General features: G+C 43.2%; 1 protein-coding gene across 3 annotated transcripts in view; it reads left to right on the forward strand.

Moving 5' to 3' along the window:
• MUSK (muscle associated receptor tyrosine kinase) overlaps nucleotides 1-21,359 on the forward strand; it is a 54,827-nt gene that overhangs the window by 13,637 nt on the left and 19,831 nt on the right. The window contains exons 6-9 of one of the 3 annotated variants that reach the window (XM_036403276.1): nucleotides 11,847-11,971; nucleotides 15,798-15,957; nucleotides 17,442-17,448; nucleotides 20,239-20,505. In XM_036403276.1, coding sequence (XP_036259169.1) covers nucleotides 11,847-11,971; nucleotides 15,798-15,957; nucleotides 17,442-17,448; nucleotides 20,239-20,505 — 559 coding nt within the window. Of the gene's footprint in view, nucleotides 1-296; nucleotides 306-11,825; nucleotides 11,972-15,797; nucleotides 15,958-17,441; nucleotides 17,449-20,238; nucleotides 20,506-21,359 lie in introns of all 3 variants that reach the window. The other 2 variants (XM_036403281.1, XM_036403280.2) reach the window with 2 other exon arrangements.

The raw sequence follows: 21,359 nt of genomic DNA on the forward strand, positions 1-21,359 counted from the left end.
TGAGTCTATGGACAGCACTGCCCTCACTCAAAGTCTGCCTGGAGTGCCTGGGGGGCATTCAGAGAAGAAAGAGGCCATGGAGCATTCCCTTGATTTGACATCAGAAAACAGGCTCTGGAGATAAGGTATGGAGAAAGGATGCAAGAGGCAAGCATTGGCCAAGTGAGCCAAATGAGTAACTGTGCAAGGTAGGCGTCACTTCTGAAGAAGGGTTACACACAATTTTTGTCATCTTGGTGCATCCTGTAGCAGTAAAATGATACATGTCTTTGGTTTCCTTCTGAGGAATGTCTCAGAGGAGCAGGGTTGGTTCTTTCTGATATCTGCTGGGATCATTATAAATTAGTTCTTCACTAGTGAGCTGGATCACAGCTGTGCAGAAGCTGCATAGTTGTATTTTCCTCACTTGGTTCTTCTAATTACAGCCCACTCAGCTTATGAGAAAAGGACTAGTGAAAGTAATGGCATGAAGCAGAAGTTCAATAGGCAGAAACAAGCCTTTTCCACAAAGGAAAAGGCTTTTGCTTTCTACAAAGCCAAATAAATAAGAAATGCTCAGTTTGTTGGGTCTGCTAAAATTAGCATGTGAAGATGACTTCCTCTTGCTATTGTACATCCAGAAGGTAGAAGGCACATTGAGATACAGAAAGTAAAGTGTGCATTGAGATAAAGGAACAATATTATAATCTTGACTCTTTGCCAAGAAATGAGTTTTTAATTTCCTGGAGGCAACATTTCTGACCTGCAGTTTTGTATTAATTTTCTACCATCTTAAGCATTTTGCTAATTAGCTCTTTAATCACTGCATTATCAACTTTGGTAATGTAGACTTCTGCAAAACCTAGAAGAGTATTTATATACTCAGTGAAGCAGTACATTGCCAAAAGATTTCCAAAGATTTCTTGTTGTTTGCTGTATTGATTCTTAAAGTGAATATCTGGCTGAAAGGTTCCTGAATTAATCCAAGATTCAGGACTGTGGTTGAATAGAGACACTTGCTTGCTTACCTGATCTGTAGTTCACATAGATGTCTGAAGGCTGAAGTTTATTGACAAGATGTTGACTGAGATGACTAAGATGTTCCAGTTTTATCTGAAATCTGAAATCACTCCATTGGAAATAGAGAAGCAGTCATTGCCATCAATAGTGTTGAGATTTGTCATCAAATGCAGAAATTACCATTGATGAAAGTGAAAACTTAGGGAAGGGTATAAAGATTCAAGCTGTGCCAAGAAGGCATTTTTTGGGCCTCCTCTGAGCATTTGAAATCTGTAGGGTCTGGAAGACCTTTGGTTTTTTCCTTTATGCATTAGACAGCTATTTATGTACATAGGCCATAGAAGGGGGGAGTTTTCATTTTTGTTGGTATTTGCAGTGACATCAAACTGTTCCACAAAAGTCATGCAAGAGCTTTTCAGGTTCAGCTTCTGGGCCTGCTGACTAAAATTGTTCAGTCTCCAAGGTCTGACATGAGCTAAGAATGATATTCCCCATATCCATTATGTATGAATTGTGTGATATTAAAAGAATATATTTAAAGCCATGAGCTCCTGTGTGGTGAGAGGCATGGCAATATTCCTGTTATGAGCATGCTTATCACTCAGACACAGAGTGAAGCTGCCTCATTAATTTTTTCTTAACATGCAAAATAAATTCCATTGGATGGTTTTCCTTTAATCTCTTATTGTCTTTTTCAGATATTATCCTTATAGCCAGTGTTCAGATTATAAGTAGTTCCTGCATCAAATAAGAAGTGTCTATTGCAGAACAGCCACAAACCAGTAAATTTTGTGATGATTTACAGGTGTCATTGCCAGATCTGGGCTCAGTTTTTTTCTTTGTTTTGGAGAATGTTTCTTCTGTCCTTAGGGGAAGGAAAGTGCCACTTTGTGAATTGGTAGAATTCACATGAAGAAGGGCTCTTGTTCTTCATTCTTCAAAACAACAATAAAAAAAATCACAAAAATTGAAAAGTTGACTATGAATTTCTGACAGTTTAGAAGTAGCACCTGCTTACAAATGAAAAAACACCATAAACCACATTTCAGCCTTAGCTTTATACTTAACTTCAACTATTGAAAGAGCATTTTAATGGAATTATTGTCACTGAAATGTACAAAAGGTTGTGGTGGATTAGGTACCACAGCAGCATGTGAATGAATGGCAGTTTTCTGACTAGGGAGAGAGTGTGAATGGTCTACTGGAATGTGGTGTGCAAAAGGTTTTTCTTCCCCTGCAGGTAAAGAACAAACTTCCTGGCTTTCTCAGTGTTGCATCCAGCTAGTGAAACCTCTGAAGTTCCAGTTTGCTCAGTGATGCATTTTTAATGTTGAAAAGTGTAGAAAAAGGCAATAAATACAGGGACTGCTATGTGACAGGAGAGAGCATGTGGATGGCCCTGTTGGTTGTGTACTGACTCACAACTCCATCTTGTGATTTATAGGAAACTGAGCTTGATCTCCACCAGCCTGTGGCACCAGAGACTTGTGGAATTCAGGAGCATACTGTGTGATAACCTTTAGTTTTGAAGTTGTCACTCTACAGACATGTGTAGAAATTAGCAATCATACATCTGTAAGGAAACAAACAAACAAAATAGCCAGGGCAAACATTAGAAGAAGCAATGTGTTTAACAAAAAAAACTACCTGTATTTTCAATGGATATATTAACATTTTTGGTTCAAATCTCTGCATTTTCCAGCTGTCTGAAGAGGCATCAGTTGAGGACTACTGACCCTTTCTTTAACTAGGCCATTTCATTAATTTCTCCACTGAAGTGTTGCTGCTCCACTTCATCCTGTGCTACTATGTGGCAGTACATAAAACAATCAAATTAAAACAATGAAAGAAGCAAATCTCCTTATACTCCCCTGACTTAGATGTTGTTTCGTTTTGCATTCCAGCTCTGGTAGATAGATGTCTTTTCCTGGCCACATTTTATTGCTTATTACTAGCTACTAAAATAATACCCTGCCATAGGCCACAAAAATGTTTCCCTGTAAGCCTCTTCTGAAAACTGCCTTAGCCTTAAAAATAGGAAGGCTTTCCTTGGAGAACCATCCATTCAGAAGAAAGGACTTGCCAGATTCCTTCTAGATTTTTATTTTAATCATGTAGTCTAATTCTTGTGCCAGTGAGGAGATGGCAGACTAATTGACAATAGAAAGCAATGCCATTGCTGCTTAGTTAAGAGGTTGTCCCTCTGAAGTGTAAAGCACTAGCTTCCTTCAGCTGTTTTTTGGATGTCTTATATAGTCTTGGGACAAATTTGAGATAAATCAGATAAATCACAGATAAATCAGCAGACTAGCAAGTCACACCAAAATTCAAGTAACAGGAATAAAAACATGTATTTAGTGCAGAAAATTCTATCAATTTGAATAGACCACATTCCAGAGGTGGTCCATATTTTGAATGAGCTGACTCCTGATATGCCATCCAAAAAGTTTTTTACACTTTTGTGTCAACTTGCCTGCACTTGGCATAGATGATGTGGGAAAGGGAGATACCAAGAGACCACTGAAGCAGCCAGTCAGCACTGTTGCCTTGCATTTCCCACAAATTAGATTTCAGTGTGAAATCGGAATTTTTATCTCTATCATCTTTTGAGGCAGTGTTTTGGGTCAGGTGACTTGCCAAAGAGTAAACTGGCAAGGAAGATTTCAGTTCTTCTTTTAAGTATTGGATGAAATTTCCTCATGGAAATTCTAATATGAACACTGAAGAAGAGCCTTTGGCTTGGCCTTGAGCAGAGGCAGAAGCTCTGGGAAAGAATGCCTTTCCTGTTTGTGTTGGTGCTGGTGTATGTACCTGCAGGCAATGTCCTATGACAGTAAAGGGTGAATACAGCAGTTTGATTTTAAACATTGCAAAATGTTTATGGGGAGGAAGCATTACAAGTTTGCCTGTAATTACACCAAAGTATTTGGCTGACCTCAGTGGGGTGGCGTGGGCGTAACTGAAAACCCAGAATATCTCATTAAATCTCCTCCTACCTGCGGCACTCACCAGAGTCATCCCAAGGTTCTGAGATGCTGCAGAAACAATCATGGCCCTAATTACAGGGTAACAGGGAAAGCTGCAGGAGGAAGAACGCAGCCTCAGACCTTCAACAAATGACAAGTACGTGTGAGCTATTCAATTTACTCCTGAAGCTTGCTCCACTGTGACATTGGCATGAGGTTCATGCTGCCTTTGAGTCATTATCACAGGGTGGCGTCTTGCAATGAGGAACTGCAGTGGGGCTTCAGACAGAAAATTCTTCTTTAAAAGCATTTGAGCCTGTTATTTCCTTTCGCAAAAGCCTCTTTCCCCTAACAAAGACCTTGGGAAGGCACTTGAAAAACTTATGACCTTCTCACATCATTGCATGAATTGTGGTTTTAAGAGAAAAAATGACATGGCAATTAAAATCCATCTCTTCTCTAAACCACTGGCTAGCTAGAAAGCATGAGCTTCCCACAGAACAATAAAGGGAGTGGAGGATAGAGAATATCCATAGCTATCAGATAAAGGGGACCAGAGCAAACTGAGACAAGCATTCTGAAGTCGCTGGAGGCCCTCACAGACCCTCACAAAAAGGGTATATCAAATAGGGAGTTGAGAATTTGGAAAAGAGATGGATCTCTGTTGTAGGAGGAGCTAGACGAGTTTTCAACAGTAAAAATCAAGAATGTGTGATGGATAAGATGAGCAGGGAACGGGTTCCTTGCTGTCCCCAAACCAAGGAACACCCTAGCAGGTACTGAGCAGCACTTTAAACTAGACAGAAGGAAGTACTTTTCACATGATATGTAATTAAATTTATGGTATTGCTAATACCAGTGGTGAAGATCAGATGTCAGGATGCTGCATGAATTATCTCATTTTTGGGTGTGCATAGCCATGATTTCAATATGTGCACACAGACTAGTAGCCTTGGCAGCAGTCATGATGGGTTGTGATCATGAGTGGAACAAGCAAAGGAATTGCTCCTTGACTTCAGAAGGCTGAGAACTTCCTTTCCAATTTCACATTCAGTAGTGGGTAGGGGCAAAGATAAATGCACCAGATATGACTCTGTACTGTAGACAAGACAGATCATAAGGAGGTTTAAAAGGGTCTTTCCTTCAAAGAAACCAAACACAAATATAAGACCAGTAATGACATGAGAAGAATTTCCTCATTCATTTCCTTGGGAAGTAATTTGAACGCATTATCCTCTCTTGAATCTGGTGTTTGCTCTGTATATAGAGATGAACACTTGTACAGAACAGGTTTTATATAGTTACACAGGATATAAGCTATCTATTTACATTTTACTCCTGGTTATTACATCTTTGTGTATTTGTGGTGTCTCCTTTTAGGATTCCAGAGACATCTACATGCAGTGTAAAGTCCTTCACAGCTGAGAAGTTAGTGGCTGATATATTTACCATCACACGAGTCCTTCTACTAGTGTAAATTGTTCTACCACCCATAAATCTAGGAGTCCACCTAAAATAAAGTTAGCTTGAAAAGTTATTGCCTACTAAGAAAATTTTTCTTTTATATCAGACACTAGAGCTTTGAATCTGTAGGCATATGATTCAGGATGGAGGTGTTGTGCTTTGCTCCATCTTCCTTTCACACAGATCTTGAATTGTCTCTGGTGCCCACCTCATGGCCTCAGATGTACATAGATTAAATAAAATAGGTAAGCAATTTGATAGAGATAAATGGAAGTGTCTCATATCAGCTTTGCTGAAGCTGTTTTGCTCCTCTTTGTATTTACTTGGTAGGCTTACAAAAAGATAAGTGCTGCAACTTAGGTAAGAAATACTTGGAGACCAAAGTAAAACTGACCTTACAGTTATCTTGGGATTTAATTATTAACTCATCCCCATTTTGGAAGTGCTAAGCCACGCTCAGAAGCTGCTGCTGCTGCGAGAGGAGTGGTTGACTCCTTGTCTCCTTGTCCTTGCTGGAGAATATGTTTGTTCTCCAAGGTGGGATTTGGTTCTGTCATGTCAGCTGCAGAGACTGTATCTTGCCTGGTCAGCCCTGGTTCTTGGAATGTGATTAGCTGCTGCACACAGCTTGGACTGGCTGTCTCTGTGACTGCTGATCCATGAGCATGGTATGTGGTCTGCTCTTGGCACTGGTATTTAAAGAATTTTTTTCATTTTATGGAGGTAATGTTAGAAAACACAAATGCTGCAGGTTTTTATGTATTTAAAAACGTATTTGTCAGACCTTCCCTCATCTCTCACCAGTGAGAAGGAAATGGTAGTCCCTCTGCTTTTTACCTCTCCCTGACTGCCTGGTTTAGGCTTGTCAGGAAGAGTGAATGGTTATGAGCTGAATAAATCTGAATGGGAAGTTAGACAAACGAACTTCTCACTGGCAAAAATCACAGTGGCACAAGTTCATGCCTCTTCACAGCATACAGCTAGCAAGCAGAAATGTTTTTTTCTATGGCTTTGTAAGCAAAGTCCAAGCCCAGTGGCATCTCTGCAGACAAGAAACAATTCTAACCTTTCATGCTTCAGGTACAAAAGAGCTATGGGAACACTGGCAAACACAAACAAAAAATGTTTGCAATTTAGCTAAGTACTTACACATGAATTTTGCACAGTGCAAAGTCTTTGCCAGGGTATTTATATCTGGAAACCTTCCAAGACAATATGTGGCAGCAGTGTAGACACATTGGATCTCAACACAACACTGGATGCAAAGGAAAGTGTGTTGCGCACACAAGATTTGCCTTTACACACTGTGTTCTGTAGCTTAGCTGAAAAAAATAATATGCTTAAGACCTGGTTTCAGCCACCCAAAAGGCCATGTTTCATTGATAAATACAAAGCAGTTGTGGAAAGTGAGATAGATTGAGATATCAGACCTGGGAGGATGGGCACATTGGGTCTGGCTCCTGTATGAGGGCAGGCTTTGGCTGCAGTGGGGAGGGAATGTTGCCAGGCAGTTCCCAACACAAAGTTAGCTCCTGGTAGCCTTACCTTGCTTTGGACTACTGGAGATGCAGATGCTTTACAGTATGCCAGGACTCTGCCAACAAACTCTTGGATGTGAACACCTGTGGATGTTGACAGGCTAAGTTAATCCACGTACATGGGAAAGTGTTGCTCATATTCTCTTAAATTCAGGGTTCGCCAATGCAACTGTGGCCTCTGGATAAAAAGCAATCTACCCCACATCCCAAAACTAGTGCTTGAGTAATCCTGGTGTTGCCTTTTTCCCAACCTGGAAATGAAACTCAAGATCATTTTAGTAAGGAGGTAATATAAGAGTGGATCTTTATTTGAAGGCCTTCAGGGGCAGTTATGGAAAGATGTCCACAAAAGCCCACCCTCCCAAGGATGAGTACATTTTTGTTGGTTTTAGGAAATTAGGTTTTAGGAATTTAGCATAATTGATAAAAAGCACCAATTAGGAGGACAAATGTTGATGTTGACCCCTTCCCAGGTCAAGCCCCTTCTCTGGAGTCCCCACTCAGCACTAGCTGGGCTTTGTCCATGAAATGTGTCCCAAAGAGTTGTTGTAGGCCTTGGTTCCCAGGAGGAACCCAGGTAGCAGAGGGGCCCTGCACCTCCCAGGGCTTGGAGCTCTGCAATTTCTTTTGTCTTTCTGCCTTGGGAAAGGCCATGGAAAAGTACTGGGGAAACCAGTCACTAGTACAATAGGCTACAGAGCTACAAATATATGTGTGAAGAATACAGAGAGCATATTAAAGTAAAAAGGCAAAAAACAAACAGCATCACTGGTGCTCTGGGCATCACTTTGTCCTTTCTAGAAAGCAGCAGCATGGCTCCAGGCCACCTACACAGTTGTCTGGTTGTGACTGGCCAAATCCAGCCTTCTTTAACAAAAAAATAGGCCTTACCCAGACTGAGAGTAGGCATCTGCCAGGACTGCGGGACCAGACCCCAAACCTGGGAAATTAAACATAGCTCTATCAAAGGCAACGGGGAAAAAAAGTCACCTGGAAAGAGTTAGCCATTCAATGTGGAAGCAGGGGGGAGGGCATGCTGCTTTAATCTTTTTATAGTATAAAAATTTTGTGACTGAATTAAAGCCCTACTGTTTGGACTGGATGATGTTATGTAATTCTCAGAAACGAGAGCAGCTGGCCATGGTACAGATACCTCCTAGCAAGCCCTGCAGTGCACAGAACATCATTTACCAAGGCTGTAAAAAAATACATTTATTAAGGGGCTTAGGAGTGAAATTTGACATGCTGGCTAGGCTTTTAGCTGTCTGGATTTCATTTACAGCTCCTCTGTTTTATTTTCCACTTAAATAAATAAATTAATTTGCCCACTTTCCCTAACTGCTTTTTTGGCATGCCTGTGGGTGAATCCAGTGCAGAGAGCCAAGGGGTATTGATAAGAATGTTGCTAACCTTGTAATAGTAATGTTGCTAAACAAGCAAAGGCAAAACCCAAATTCAGGAGGATGTGGAAAAAGACAGACAAGTAATGGAAGCATTAGAAATCACTGATTGTTGGAAATTTTCACTCTGAGGAAAATTGAGAATAAGAAAAGGTTCTGAGCCCACCAAAAAAAGTGAATTTTACATTTATTCCTATATCCTGATCCTTCCTCTTGTCTTTCACACACCTCTTCCTGCCAACTACACTACCACCAGATTTGCCATTTCTTACTCGACTTTGCCTCTTGTCTTTACTTGTGGAATTGGGGGTTGGCGGAGGAGACGGAGGGGGCGGAAAAATCGTGGTTGTGGGGTATGTGTTCTGCCATTTAAATACAGGACAGATTTTGTTGCTCATGCAGTTGCCAAAATGGACCCTTAGGTCATCCTGGTGTTCTTGCCTTGCTTTGCACAGGTGGATGGTGACACTGGCTGCACTTATGCAACCCATCTTGACTTTCCCACAGCACTCAAGTCTGACAGCAATGTCAATGTGTTGATCATCTACCCATAGATTATGTGGTCGAGAAGTAGGCGATACTTTTTTTTTAATACTCTTTCCCAAAGTGATTAAGAGCCCTTTGGAAAATATATCCCTGGATTGGCTGATCAGCTATGCTCCAAAACCTCTTAGGACCCGGAAAGTCTGGTCCTTGTCCCAGGAAATTTCTCATTTAAAAATAAAATAATTAATTCCACCCTGCCCCCCCCACCCCCCCCCAGTTTATTCCTGTAGTACCATCTACAGCTACATACTTAAGTAAAATATTTGAAAGCATGCAAATGTAAGTATCTGAAATCTTAAAGAATGAAATCTGTAACTTTAATTCTGAAGGTCTTGAAAAATGCACATGATAGCCCTGGGGATAGAAGGAATTTCAATTCTTCCACACTTTGGAAATCAGCTTAGCTGCTTATAGGCCAAATTTTATCTAGCTATCCCTCCCAGCAGTACTTGCCACCAGAAACATGTGAATGTTTAGGAGCTATTGCTGGATTTTTTTAATCCCTGCATTTGGTGTTTTAGGATTTTAAGAATGTCCTGATGCTTTACCTTACCTGTGGTGGCAGACAACTGCTTACCTAGCAGTGTGCTGGGCTACTAAAGCAAGTGCAGTGATCAGTGCTGATGGTTGGGCGCTGGGAAGAGGAATGCAGCTTTCTGACCTCCCCATAGGCACCATGCCAGGCATGAGCTGAGCCAGCCATAGGGCTTGCTGTGGCTTTGCACGCTGCCTGTGCTATTGCCATTTTCAAAGTGTGTCTTTTTTCCTCCTGGCTGAAAGATCCAAGCAGATTTTGGGAGACCAGCTAGTACAGAGGAGGACATATATGCCACCATCCAGCATCAGCTAACTGGATGCTGGTAATTTGTCACTTTGGTATTAATTTAACTGAGCAGCAGAGTCAGAGAGCAGTATCAGGTGGGCAAGGATCCCAGCAGCATACTGGACAGCACAAGAGAAGAACTAAGGGCCATATTCCAACCCTGGAAGTGAACGTGCTGGCTTCAGCTGGAGCCATGTGAACGTAACTGCTGCCAGAGAACAGGCCCCAAAGTTCAGTGTTTCTCCAAATGAAGTATAAAAATAATTATGAGCTTAGCCTGCAAAACTTGGGTCTGAATTCATAACCATCTGGTGTTAATGGCCTGAAGTGAAACTTCAGACAAAGGTTTCATTTTACTTATTATTCATGAGAAAAGCTTCTGGCCAGTGACTGCAGCTTTGCTTATTACTGATGGAGCTTCATACCTGCTGCCTCGCTGAGGGGTAAGGAGGTGCAGAAGCCTGATACTGCTCTGCTTTGACTTTAGGCAGATGGCACTGAGCAGAGACGGTGGGATTGCTTGAAGCATGCAGAACATTTAAGAAGCTCAATATAATATTTATCTTCTCGCCGTTTTCACTTAACTGACACTAAACTTAATCTTCCAAAAAGCCTCTTCCCAAGAGTTTATTGAAAGGCAAAAAGGATTCCATGCTGAACCTAACTCCAACTGCTACTTATCTATGAGCTGTTTTTAGGCTCTTTGTCAAAACAAACCTCAGCTGCATACTAGCTGAGAACTGGGTGGAAGGACTATGTGGAAAGCATATACTTTTTTTCAGTTTAACTGAAATTTTGCAGACAAAGCCTTCCCATCCCAAATAGTGGGGACACTATTAGAAACACTAAGGGGAACATTTAGATGCTCTAATTCTGAACAGGGCAAACAGAAGATGCTGATGTGGTGAGGTATGTTGATAAGGAGAAACACACAGATAAAAGTAGTGAACAAGATCTCAGGCTTTTCTGACAACACTAAGAGAAACTTCCCTGCTTCTTAAAATTTCTGATGGAGATTTTTAGACATTACTGTGTGGTCTAGAAGCTGTAACTCACTAAGCATGAGAAATTTGAGTAAGAAATAGCAGTGCTTTTGAGCCTGCTTCTGTACAGACATTCTGGTGTTTCCATTAAAAATTTTAGGTCAAAACTCAAATGTTCCAGGTGGGAAGTTTCTCTTCTCTGCTTTTCTCTATGTGGTCCAAGTACAGCAGCTTGTTAAGACCATCAGGGTTGTGTTTCTGGATCAAAATAAGTTTTCAGCAAAAATACTTCAGTTGTTATTTCTGGCCAACAGTCCTCACCCTTGCCCCCTTCCCCAATTCCAAATCCCCCATTTGCAATTCCCACCCCCCCCCCCCAACCCAACAACAACAAAAACAACAACAACAACAACGGAAGGGAGGTGGGTGGAGGGAATGCTTATGTCACTTATCTGCAAAGTGCCCAGTAACCAGTAATATTTCCACAAAAGAAGCAAGAGCTGTAGAAATGAGAAAATCCACTTCAAAAATCTACTTTTCCACTGTAATCTCATCTTCCTAAAGTTTTTGCCAGCCGTTCCCTCATACCTTGATGCTTGATGTTAGACATTTCCCCTCAGGGCAGCTTGTTGTTGTGTGGAAAATGCCAGTGTTTGCAGCACTCTGTGGCAAGTCTTAATCACTGCAATCAGACTGAGATGTTTATCCAACCCTTAACCTTCATATATCCATATGGTGGCACATATCCATACTGGTGGTTCTTATGGTTCAGACAAAGTTTCACAGGTCAACCTGGGCAGGGCAGCATGATAACTTGCTGCTTATTTTGCTGTAAGCTGTTCCACCTGCATGCTGTGGAAGAGTTTCCTCTTGGTTTTCTTGCACATTACCTCCTCTTGGCTTTGGACTTGACACAGAAATTTCCAGAGGTAAACTTTTGGTCTGTAAGGTGCAGAATGTAACCACGCTAAATATTTTTTTCTCCTCCTCATGCGAAGCCTGTTCATGCTCTACTTTTATTCATGGAGCTGTGACTTACATCAAGACCCGCTGGGGAAGGAGTACCCCCAGGCACCAGCCCCAGCTTTACATTATTGTTCAACTAGCACCTTTGTCTTCTCTTACAGTGTTTGCCAGAATCCTAAAGGCTCCTGAATCCCAAAACATCACCTTTGGGTCCGTGGTGACATTGCGGTGCACAGCGACCGGCCTTCCAGTCCCTACTGTCACCTGGCTGGAAAATGGGAAAGCTGTAAGTGCCTCTTTTTCATGCTTTTGGCACTGGAGGACTGCTATCAGCTGGGAGGGCTGGTAGTCAGCCCCAGTGATTTCTATTCCTTCCTAACTTAGCACCTTGTTTTTCTAACTGGTTGAGTCCAGCTCATCTCTCTGCTGCAGTTTTCCTGGAAAAATATTGTCCCCCTTATCCATGGTGTTGTATTACTTAATTTGTTAGGATCTAAAAAGCCCAAGATGAAGGGTGCTTTAGACATTTCCAACCATCCTCCAAGACAGACTTTCTAGGACTTCATTGTGTCTTTCTGCAGCTATCTTTCCTTTCCTTTTTTAACAATGTGGTAACAATAATGAGGCAAAATTGCATATCTGACAAATATGTCAAATATGACATGGAGTTAGATGGACCAAACTGTTTTGAGGTCAATACCTGTGGAACACATTATGCACAGGATATTTGAAGAAGATAATAGATCTGAAATTTTCTAGGCTGACCTACGTGATGTGAAATATGTCATGAATTTATCCCTGGGCAGAAACATCCTCTTAAGAAAGGCACACCCTCTTCAGTGGCAGGCACCAAAGGATGCAAATCCACTGTGTCTCATAGGAAAGATCCTGTGGTCTAATGATCCTGACCACTTAATATGGGTGCTTGTTTTCAATTTGCCTGGCTTTCATGCCTGTGTGTAGACCGTTGTAATGCCTTCATTTCAGTGAGCTGAATACCTGCTTGATGCCTAATATTGCTTGTGTGGGAGTGAGCAGGGAACCAGTCATGGTAGCATTGCAGCACAAGCCTGCCATAGCTTCCCTCTAGTCTTCATGAGCTTAAGATGAACATGTTTTATACTCTCTTTGGTCTTTTGACAGTTTTTTAAAGGATGTGAGCTCCAGGGCATGATTCTGAGGAGCCAGGTGGAGTGTCTGCTGAGTACAGGCTGGCGATTTGCTTTTGCTCTTTCTCATGGACTTCCTGTCAGCCCTGAGTCCTTCTGAGCACAGGCTGATCCTGACCATTTCTGTGGACTTGCTGGTGCAGAGGACCAATAAATTCCCTTGGTTCTTACTTCAAGGGGCTATCACCATCCTGTTTTGTATCTCCTCTCTCTACACATTAAAACACGTTATTAAGATCCCATGGCTACTCTGCAGGCTGTCTTGCCTTCCTTGCCTCCTCTATACCTTACTGTGTCCTCCAGTCTGATTAGGGCTAATTTTCTATATTCCTTCAGTGTTGCTATGCAGAGCAGCAAAGGGATCAGATCAGCCTCTGCTGGGACCCATGGGTTCTTGGTGGTTTCTGACAATATTTAGTTTGAGACAACTGCAGGTCTTTATTTAAGTCTTCTTCCCCACTGGCAATGCAACCTTTTGCAGGGGTCTGGGGTACCTGGAAAGAGCAATGTATTTTCATAGCACAGACCTGTACTCTTCTGAGATCCCAATAAGTGGGTCCTACAGAGAGCTGAGGTACATGAGATGATGGTCAGCCCCTGCCTGGGCCACTGTCTGACTGGTCATATCTGCTCTGCCCCATTGCTGTCTAAAAGGCATAGCCCAGTTCCAGGAGGGTAGTGTTCCTGATTGCCGCATGTTAAATATGGCAAGGAAACCTTAATGAGAGCCTGTCTCTGGGAGAGTCAGCAGGAAGCCAGTGGATGGGGCTTGGTGAATTTGAGGGTTGGTTCACAGCAAGGGTGAGTCATTTGAAGATGCAGCATGCCTGTGGCATTATGGTTTCTGAACACCAACCTGTAATTGTCCCGAGGTTCAAAGAACAGGAGTCTGCTGAGCTTACTGAGCTTCCCTGGAAGAGGAGGATGGAAACTCCTCTGTGCAGTAGCTGCCTGGCCTACCTATTTAGAAACACAATACATTTTCCTCCTGCTATGCACCACAGGGCATCATGGACCTTATAATGTAGTTTTCCACATATCCAAGAATAAATGAGCCAGGTGTGAAGATATGAAGAAGTCTCTAATTTCCTGGTAGCTGAAGTGATGTTTTAAAGACTAAAAAGAGAACTCCTGGAAATAAAATCTCAGGATATGTGGTTGAAAAGGAAAGGGAATCAATTAACACAAAGGAACATCTTGAAGTTTCCAGTAAAGGAAAAAACAGATGGCTAGTGTGGAAGTCCCAGGCACCACTGCCTGCGATTTTCCACTGTACATGGTGCATACTGCTTATACTGCTGGTGGTTACTTGAGGAACCTCTTCCTCCTGTGTCCCAAGCTGGAAGGAACAATCCCAGTTATCTGTGTGCTCAGCAGGCACAGTCCAGTGCTGCTAGATGTGGTACACCTGAGGCCTGAGAAGCCAGCAGGGAGAGAAGACTGGATTAGCACAAGGTGCTCATGGCAAGCAGCCACCCATCCCACCAAGATGCTGGAAGGCAGGGAGGGCTATAGGAAATACCTTCTTCCCACTGAGAAGGTCCCTGCACCATTTTAGTGCTGAGTGGTTTCTGGAGAGTAAAGGAGTCTAAAACTAAATTTGAGCAGCTCTGTAACAAAAGACATATCTGTGAAAAAATATCCCCTGGGCTCCCACCCTCTTGAACTGACTTCATGTTATAAGGCCAAATATATCCCTGGTCCCTTCATTTGCACAGTGGCTGACATACCTGGTGCAGTACAACCAAACTGTGTTGGTCTGATTATTTAGTGATTTCTTCCCATGAACATTCTTTCACCACAAGTCTAAGCTGACACTGAGAGAGGCAAAACAAATATATTCTTTTCATCATTTTCTTTTCATAGAGAATCCAATCTGCTTACAAGACATGGAACAGCAAGGAAAAACACTGATGAGTTCCTTATTTTTTTCAATTATTGCTATCAATACCCATGGGTATTTCATTTCACTGAAAGGTCTCATTGAAAGCACATTTTTACTGACCTCCAGGGAGGTCAGATTAATACTTCTGTCAGTTACATGTGTAGGTAGAGTGCTTTGCTGGGGTGAATCCAGGGAGAAGATCTCCAATGTCCTTAGAGTCAGGTTACACCTAAGGGGTCCCCAGGCAACATACCTCACTTGAATTACGTTTGATGCTTCTTATCAGTATGAAGGTTAGAGCAGGCAATGCTCTCCTTCCTCCTGCCTTTGCAAGATACAGTCTGTATGTGCCATGCTCTCCTACTTTGATGAATGCCATGTTGGCAGGAAAGATCTGATGGTAAGTCAAGACCAACTAGCCAAAATCAGCAGGCTTCAAGGTCATTTGACTGCAAATTAGTGATCTGGGAAAAGAGCTGGCCAAAATCATCATATTTTCAGCCCCTTCCATATTTCTAGTTGCAAGATAAGAAAATCTATCAGGTATCTGCTCAAGTATTGTAGCCAGAGCACTTTCTATGCTCATGACTGCTTTGAGAGTATTGAAGTGATTATACTAATCCAGAATCAATGACTTCCAAACTATTTTCTTTTCTTCCTCTGTATAGCAGATGTTCACAAAGTCATCCTGTGCAGTTCCTTCCTAAGGCATGAAGAGGCAAACAATCTACTACAAGAAGCCATGTAGTAATTAGCCAGCTCAATTGCATAAACCAAATTGTGACTATGACCCTCTTGAACTGAAACCTAATTGCAAAAGTATTGCTGAAGTGTGAAATAGGAGAGATCTTTTAACATTTATTTCTGTGTGTGAAGTCGGCAGCTGTGAAAGTGCCAAAGTAACACCAGCAGCTTTAGGTCTCTGCCACTTTTGTCTCCTTACCACATCTTCCTCTGCCAATTTAAATGCCTGGGACTCCATCTCTTAGATTTTTCCTTGGTTTGCCTGTTTGTGTCTTGGTTGGAAATATTACTGAGCTGGGCTTTCACTCTTTCAGGTTTCTGTGGGGTCGATAGCAGAAAGCGTCAAGGACAGAGTGGTTGATTCCAGACTGCAAGTGTATGTCACCCGACCTGGCCTGTTCACTTGTCTTGCCACAAACAAGCACAGCAAAACTTTTGGAGCCGCAAAAGCAGCAGCAACCATCAGCATTTCAGGTATGCAGGGAAAGAAGAGGCCATTAATTTTTTAGCCTTTCCTGCTGGGGAAGAGGAAAGGGATGTGGAATACTGTGGTGGAATAGGGGAAGCTTTGGAGAGCTGATAGTGTGTGGGGGCCTAAATTTGAGTACAAGTACATCCTCCACCAGGCCATTTCCTCATATACTCTTACACTTCGGAGACGGGCATAGCTGTCATTTCCTGAATGTTTGATGCTGTCTTGTACTTTGTGTCCCAGAAGCACACTTGGTAAGTTCATCCATATGGAGGAAGTTGTGGCCGTGACCTAGTGCTGGTATCATCTAACAGCAAAGTGAAAATAGCTTCAAGCAGTTCAGCTTCACAAGGGGTTGGCATCCAGAAAGCAGGGTGGTTGCTGTCAGCGTAGTACCCTACCTTGCCTGAAGTTATCTCTTCCCTCAGAGATGTCTCCCAAATGTGAAAATTAATTTCCAAAGAGGAGAAATACCTCTGTCAGAGTTAACTAACAGCATTTGTCATACAGAGAGAAAGGTGGTAGCTTGTCCCATCCCTCTTTGGACAGGCAAGGGGATTTAGTTAGAGGAAAGAGGAATCAAATTGGACATGGGAAGGTAGCCCTGGTTCTGCTTTTAACCAGGCAGGTACTTGTTTATCTCTCAGTGCCTTAGCTTCTGATTTCTTGATAAAGTAATCATGCCCTTTCTTACACTGGGCATTGAAACCTACCAGTAATCTCTGCTCCATAATGTACTCAGCACTTGGTGCTGAATTTCCCATCCCCACTTCTGCTTTTAGCCCAGGCAAGTGTGTGTCCTACAAATGCAGTGGGGTGGACAGGTGCTTGGGGCTGGTGGAAGTTGTACTCCTCCAGGCTGTGTGCACTCAGCAGGAGGAGAACTACCCCCTAGACCTGAGGAGGACTCTGCCTTGGCCTTGCCCCAGCTCACAAGGCTCCAAGGGCAGAGGTGCCCTGGCCCTTGGCTGATGCCCAGTGCCTCCTCCCTATGCTGGCACTGCCCAACTCCCTGTGGCATGGCAAGCCAGGGCCACTGCTCTGTGCCAGTGCTGCATCCCCAGCCCTGGCTTCTCCTGCTTGTTACAGCTGCTGCCTGAAGTAATGGATATCCATGTGGCTTAAACACAGGATGCTATCTGCTGGTTACATGGGACCCAAAGGATCAGGATAAAAGTGTGGGTTTATGGTGCAAGAGTCCACTTCAACTGGCACTGCCATCAAAAATCCACTTCCTCCTCCTCCTTCTTTCTCACTTTACAGTGTTCAGTGTTGGTCAACTTTTCTTCCCCACAAGAAGATACAAACAAAGGAACAGAATTTAGGTGCATTTTTTTCATACAGTTTACAGTTGTCAGACACATTTCCTAGCATGGAAATCTTGACTTACGCATCTCAGAGGGAACGATGAAGTGTCACTGATGTCTTTTCCATTTCTTCTTTCTCCTGGTTCATCACAATTCCCGGATCTGGTGCCTCTTGGCAGAATGGAGGTAAGAATGACTTTCTGTGGCTTTGTGGAGGCCCCTTCTAGGCCAGGGAGAAGAAAAATGATGAGCTAAGGGGGTCTGGTTAATTTGGCTTAAATAAGGGGTAGGGTTTTTTCATTCCAACTGTGCAGATGAGGTTCACTCACAGGGATCACGGATCTCCTTTACAAAGGCATAATTGGAGATTAAGCTTGGGTAGTTAACAATGGTTTTGAGTCAAGCCAGTAGTAAGGGTGTTTGAAATATGGTAGTCGGAAGAATATTCTAAAGGAACTTCTCTTTGGTTACAGATCCACAGTTTGCCTTGACCTTATAAATTTTCATGGCAAAGCTTAACTGCAAGGTAAACTCCTACCTGTTCACAGTTAATAAATGTAATTTGGTTTGGGGCTCACCAGATTAGGGCAGGAGAAGATTGTTTGTTCCAAGCAGAGTTATGGATGAATAAAGCCACTTACATGTGATGAGAAATGAACTTCTGCTTAGTAATTTTTGCAGGACTGAACAATTTAGCTGGTCTTTTCTCTTTAGAATCTTTTCATGTTACTACACACTGCACTGGTTGATCAGTCTGGAAGGAAAATGAGAATGTTAGCCTGGGAGATGGGCTGGGAGCTTCTGGCCACCATAGAAAAGAGCAGAGCGTGGGAAAGTCTGAGCAAATGGTTTTGCCACTCTGCTGACACAGACTCCCTGCAAAGGCTATTGCCTCCATCACAGGAGCTTGCAAGGTTGATTCAGGAAGTGTGTAAGTGATTAACTGGCCACCCAATGGCAGACTTATGCATTACACCTGCACCCATGCAGGTATGACAGGCATGGGGAAACAGACCAAGTGCTCATCTGTCCCATAGGTGTTCTTAACATTTGCTGCATGATATTTCCTTTCTGTGACAAACCATTGTGAGAAACATGTTGTTGCTACTTCTCCATTGCGACTTGGTCTGTGTCTCCTTGCATATTTTAGAAAAGCAAGAAACATAACGTTAGCACTGTGAGCTCTTCTCAGACTGCCTCTGCAGTCCCCTGAAGTCAGCAGCACAACAGCCCCATGCACACCTGTCCCTGCTTTTGCCCCTGGCCACAGGAAGGACGCAACTTTCAAATTAAGCACAATGGGAATCATCAGGGAAATGCAAATAACATGACGCCTGCCATGCCAAGAGCAGTTCCAGCAGGGTGCTGGGATTGGAACATTGCTTTGGGGAAACCTGCTGTGTGCAGGAAGATGTCATGGGCTGTGAGACTAGTGCAGCATGCTGGGAGACTCCTGTGTCACATGAAAGTGTGTCCATGGAGCCTGGGATGTGCAGTGTCAGAGCATCACTGCCATTTTGGTAAACCTCAAGGAGTTGGTGCCTTCTTGTATTTTTTATCCAATGTGACACAGAAAAAAAAAATTAAAGAAAAAATTCACATGGAGCCCAAAATTCACATGGAGCAGCTAAAACAGGGCCAGGGATTGTCATCTGCAGAAAACAGCATCTGAAGAACAGAAATGTGAGCATCCTCTGTAATCCTTTGTCCATGTACCTCCAGCTTTCTGAAAAAAAAAAAAAATCAGCAAGAAACCCCGGAGTTAACAATGGGTGATTATTTGGACAGGGGAAAGAAATAAAAGGCAAAGATACAAATAGCTCTGTTGACTGCTCCAAATGGTTGGCATGTTGTGAATTGAACTCTCTGACCCCAGTTACACTGACCGAATGGCAGTGGGGACAGCTGCACCCAGGCCTCCTCTCTGCCCTGATTTGGCCATGCCCCACACACAGGGAGTCTGTTTTCACAGCTTTGCCTCCCATTCCCAGGACTCTGCATCCCACGGGCTGCCTGGGCAGAGGGCATCTCCTCACCTGCAGTCCTTGCTGCTGGTGGGTGACTGTGGGAGCTACTGGAAGCACGGCTGGCCTGTGCACTGCCCTTACCCTGCTGCTTACTTTTGATGGCCATGGGGAGGAAGGGAGGAAGGGAGGGGGGAGAGATCTCCTTCCAGATACAAATAACATGGGAAAGATAAGTAAATGGCCCTCAAAGAAGATGACCCTACTGTGATTTTACTGCTCCTGCATAGCTCTGTCTCCATGCTATGTGTCAGGACTTAGCAAAATGGGAGATGTGGTGAAAAGATGCACCTTGCAGAAAAACACCAGGAAGGAAAACACAAAGACTTGTGCCTTCCTCATGTCTCAGTTCCCCAGCTAAATGTGTGGAAGAAGGACAGGTCAGGAGTGGTGCAGGAGCTGTGGAAGGGCAGGTGGGAGCTTGGTCTGACTGTGTGTAAAACTCCCTGGTACATGATGGGTTGAACTTACCTGGCTCCTGCTCATCAAGTCTATCTTACATTAAACTCTAACTGTTGTTAGACAGCAGAGTGAAAAATCCTGAGTTATCACAGAACTGCAAGCAATGCAAGCAAGCAGCTTGGCTGATCCCTACTGCAGGGAAGCAGGAAAGTAAAATACTTTCCCATTAGAGCCCAGGAGCAGGGTGAGGGGCCATACTAGGTCATGGTTCTCTGTAATTGCTCAGGCTTCAGTCCACTTGTAACTTTAACAACACTTGGTCAGAGCCTCCTCCCTGGAGCTCACCTGGGCTGGTACCAGGGTACCCTGCAGAATTTTCATTCTTGTTTTATATTAGCTGATTTTAGTGGTATAAACATCTACCATGTCCTCTGCCCTCTGTTAGCCTTACACGTGCCACTTTACTCAGAAACAGGGCCATTGTGCTCATGCAGCTGTTTAGGTCTGTGAGCTTACTGTTTTTGTGTGTGTGTGCTCTTGTTCTCGACAGCAAGCTGTACAAGGGTGACGCAGGCTACTGCAGCACATACAGAGGTGAGGTGTGTAGTGCTATCTTGGCGAAGAATGCTCTTGTTTTCTTCAACTCCTCGTATGCTGACCCAGAGGAGACCCAAGAGCTGCTTGTGCACACTGCCTGGACTGAACTGAAAATGGTGAGTTCATTCTGCCAACCGGCTGCTGAGTCTCTGCTGTGTAACTACATCTTCCAGGAGTGCAATCCCTCGGGAGCTGGGCCAGCTCCAAAACCAGTGTGCAGGTAAATGAAGAAAAACATGCTCATATTTCACTTTCATTTCGTGGGGATATGTACGCAGCAGGGGAGTGGTGAGGGACTTTCCAGGCTTGCTTATAGCAGCAAGTGAAGCTGAGTGAAGCTGGGCCCTGTAGGTTTGCACAGGTTTTTGCTTTGCTCTCTCCTCTGTACACACAGACTGATACAGCTCTCACTGTGCTCATTGCTAGGGTGTGGTCTGAATTTAAAGTCCAGACCTCTACATTACATCAGGTGTTTGGAGGATTGTGTTGAAAAGTGTCAATTTGAATTGCATAAGTAGTTTCAATAATTCATTTTGTTTTCTGTTATTATCTTACTAGGCCAGTATCTATATTTTTTATTACTATAAAGAGTAATTGCCTCTTTGAAATTTTGACTAAATGCAGCTCCAGAAGATGCGACAAATCTGGCTGAGGCAATATACCAATCATTTAGCACTTCCTGCTATGACAAATATGTGACAAAAATTATGAGACCAGAGACATTGCCTGTGTAGTTGTACCTGATAAACCAAAACTACAATGTGGTTATTGTATCCTTCTGTATGCAGAGAAATGTGCATTGAAATTGGGCTGACAGGGAACCTGAGGAGTCCAAAGCATCTCTTACTATAGCTAATCTACTGTTGACAGGTATTTGTAAACACATCCCAGTGACAGACACTACTCTCTCCTTACACAACCTCCTGAGCAGCCCTTCCCTCGTTGTTCCTTGTCCTCCCACCATGGTCATGGAGGCGAGTTTTTTCTTTACTCTTTGCAGTGAAATTTTACATCCTTCCCAAATTCTCTGACTAGATTAGAACAGGTTTTCCCGAGCCTGCACACAGCTTTTGC

Source organism: Molothrus ater, chromosome Z (genome assembly GCF_012460135.2).
Source record: "Molothrus ater isolate BHLD 08-10-18 breed brown headed cowbird chromosome Z, BPBGC_Mater_1.1, whole genome shotgun sequence".
In the NCBI taxonomy this organism is placed as follows: Eukaryota; Metazoa; Chordata; class Aves; order Passeriformes; family Icteridae; genus Molothrus; species Molothrus ater.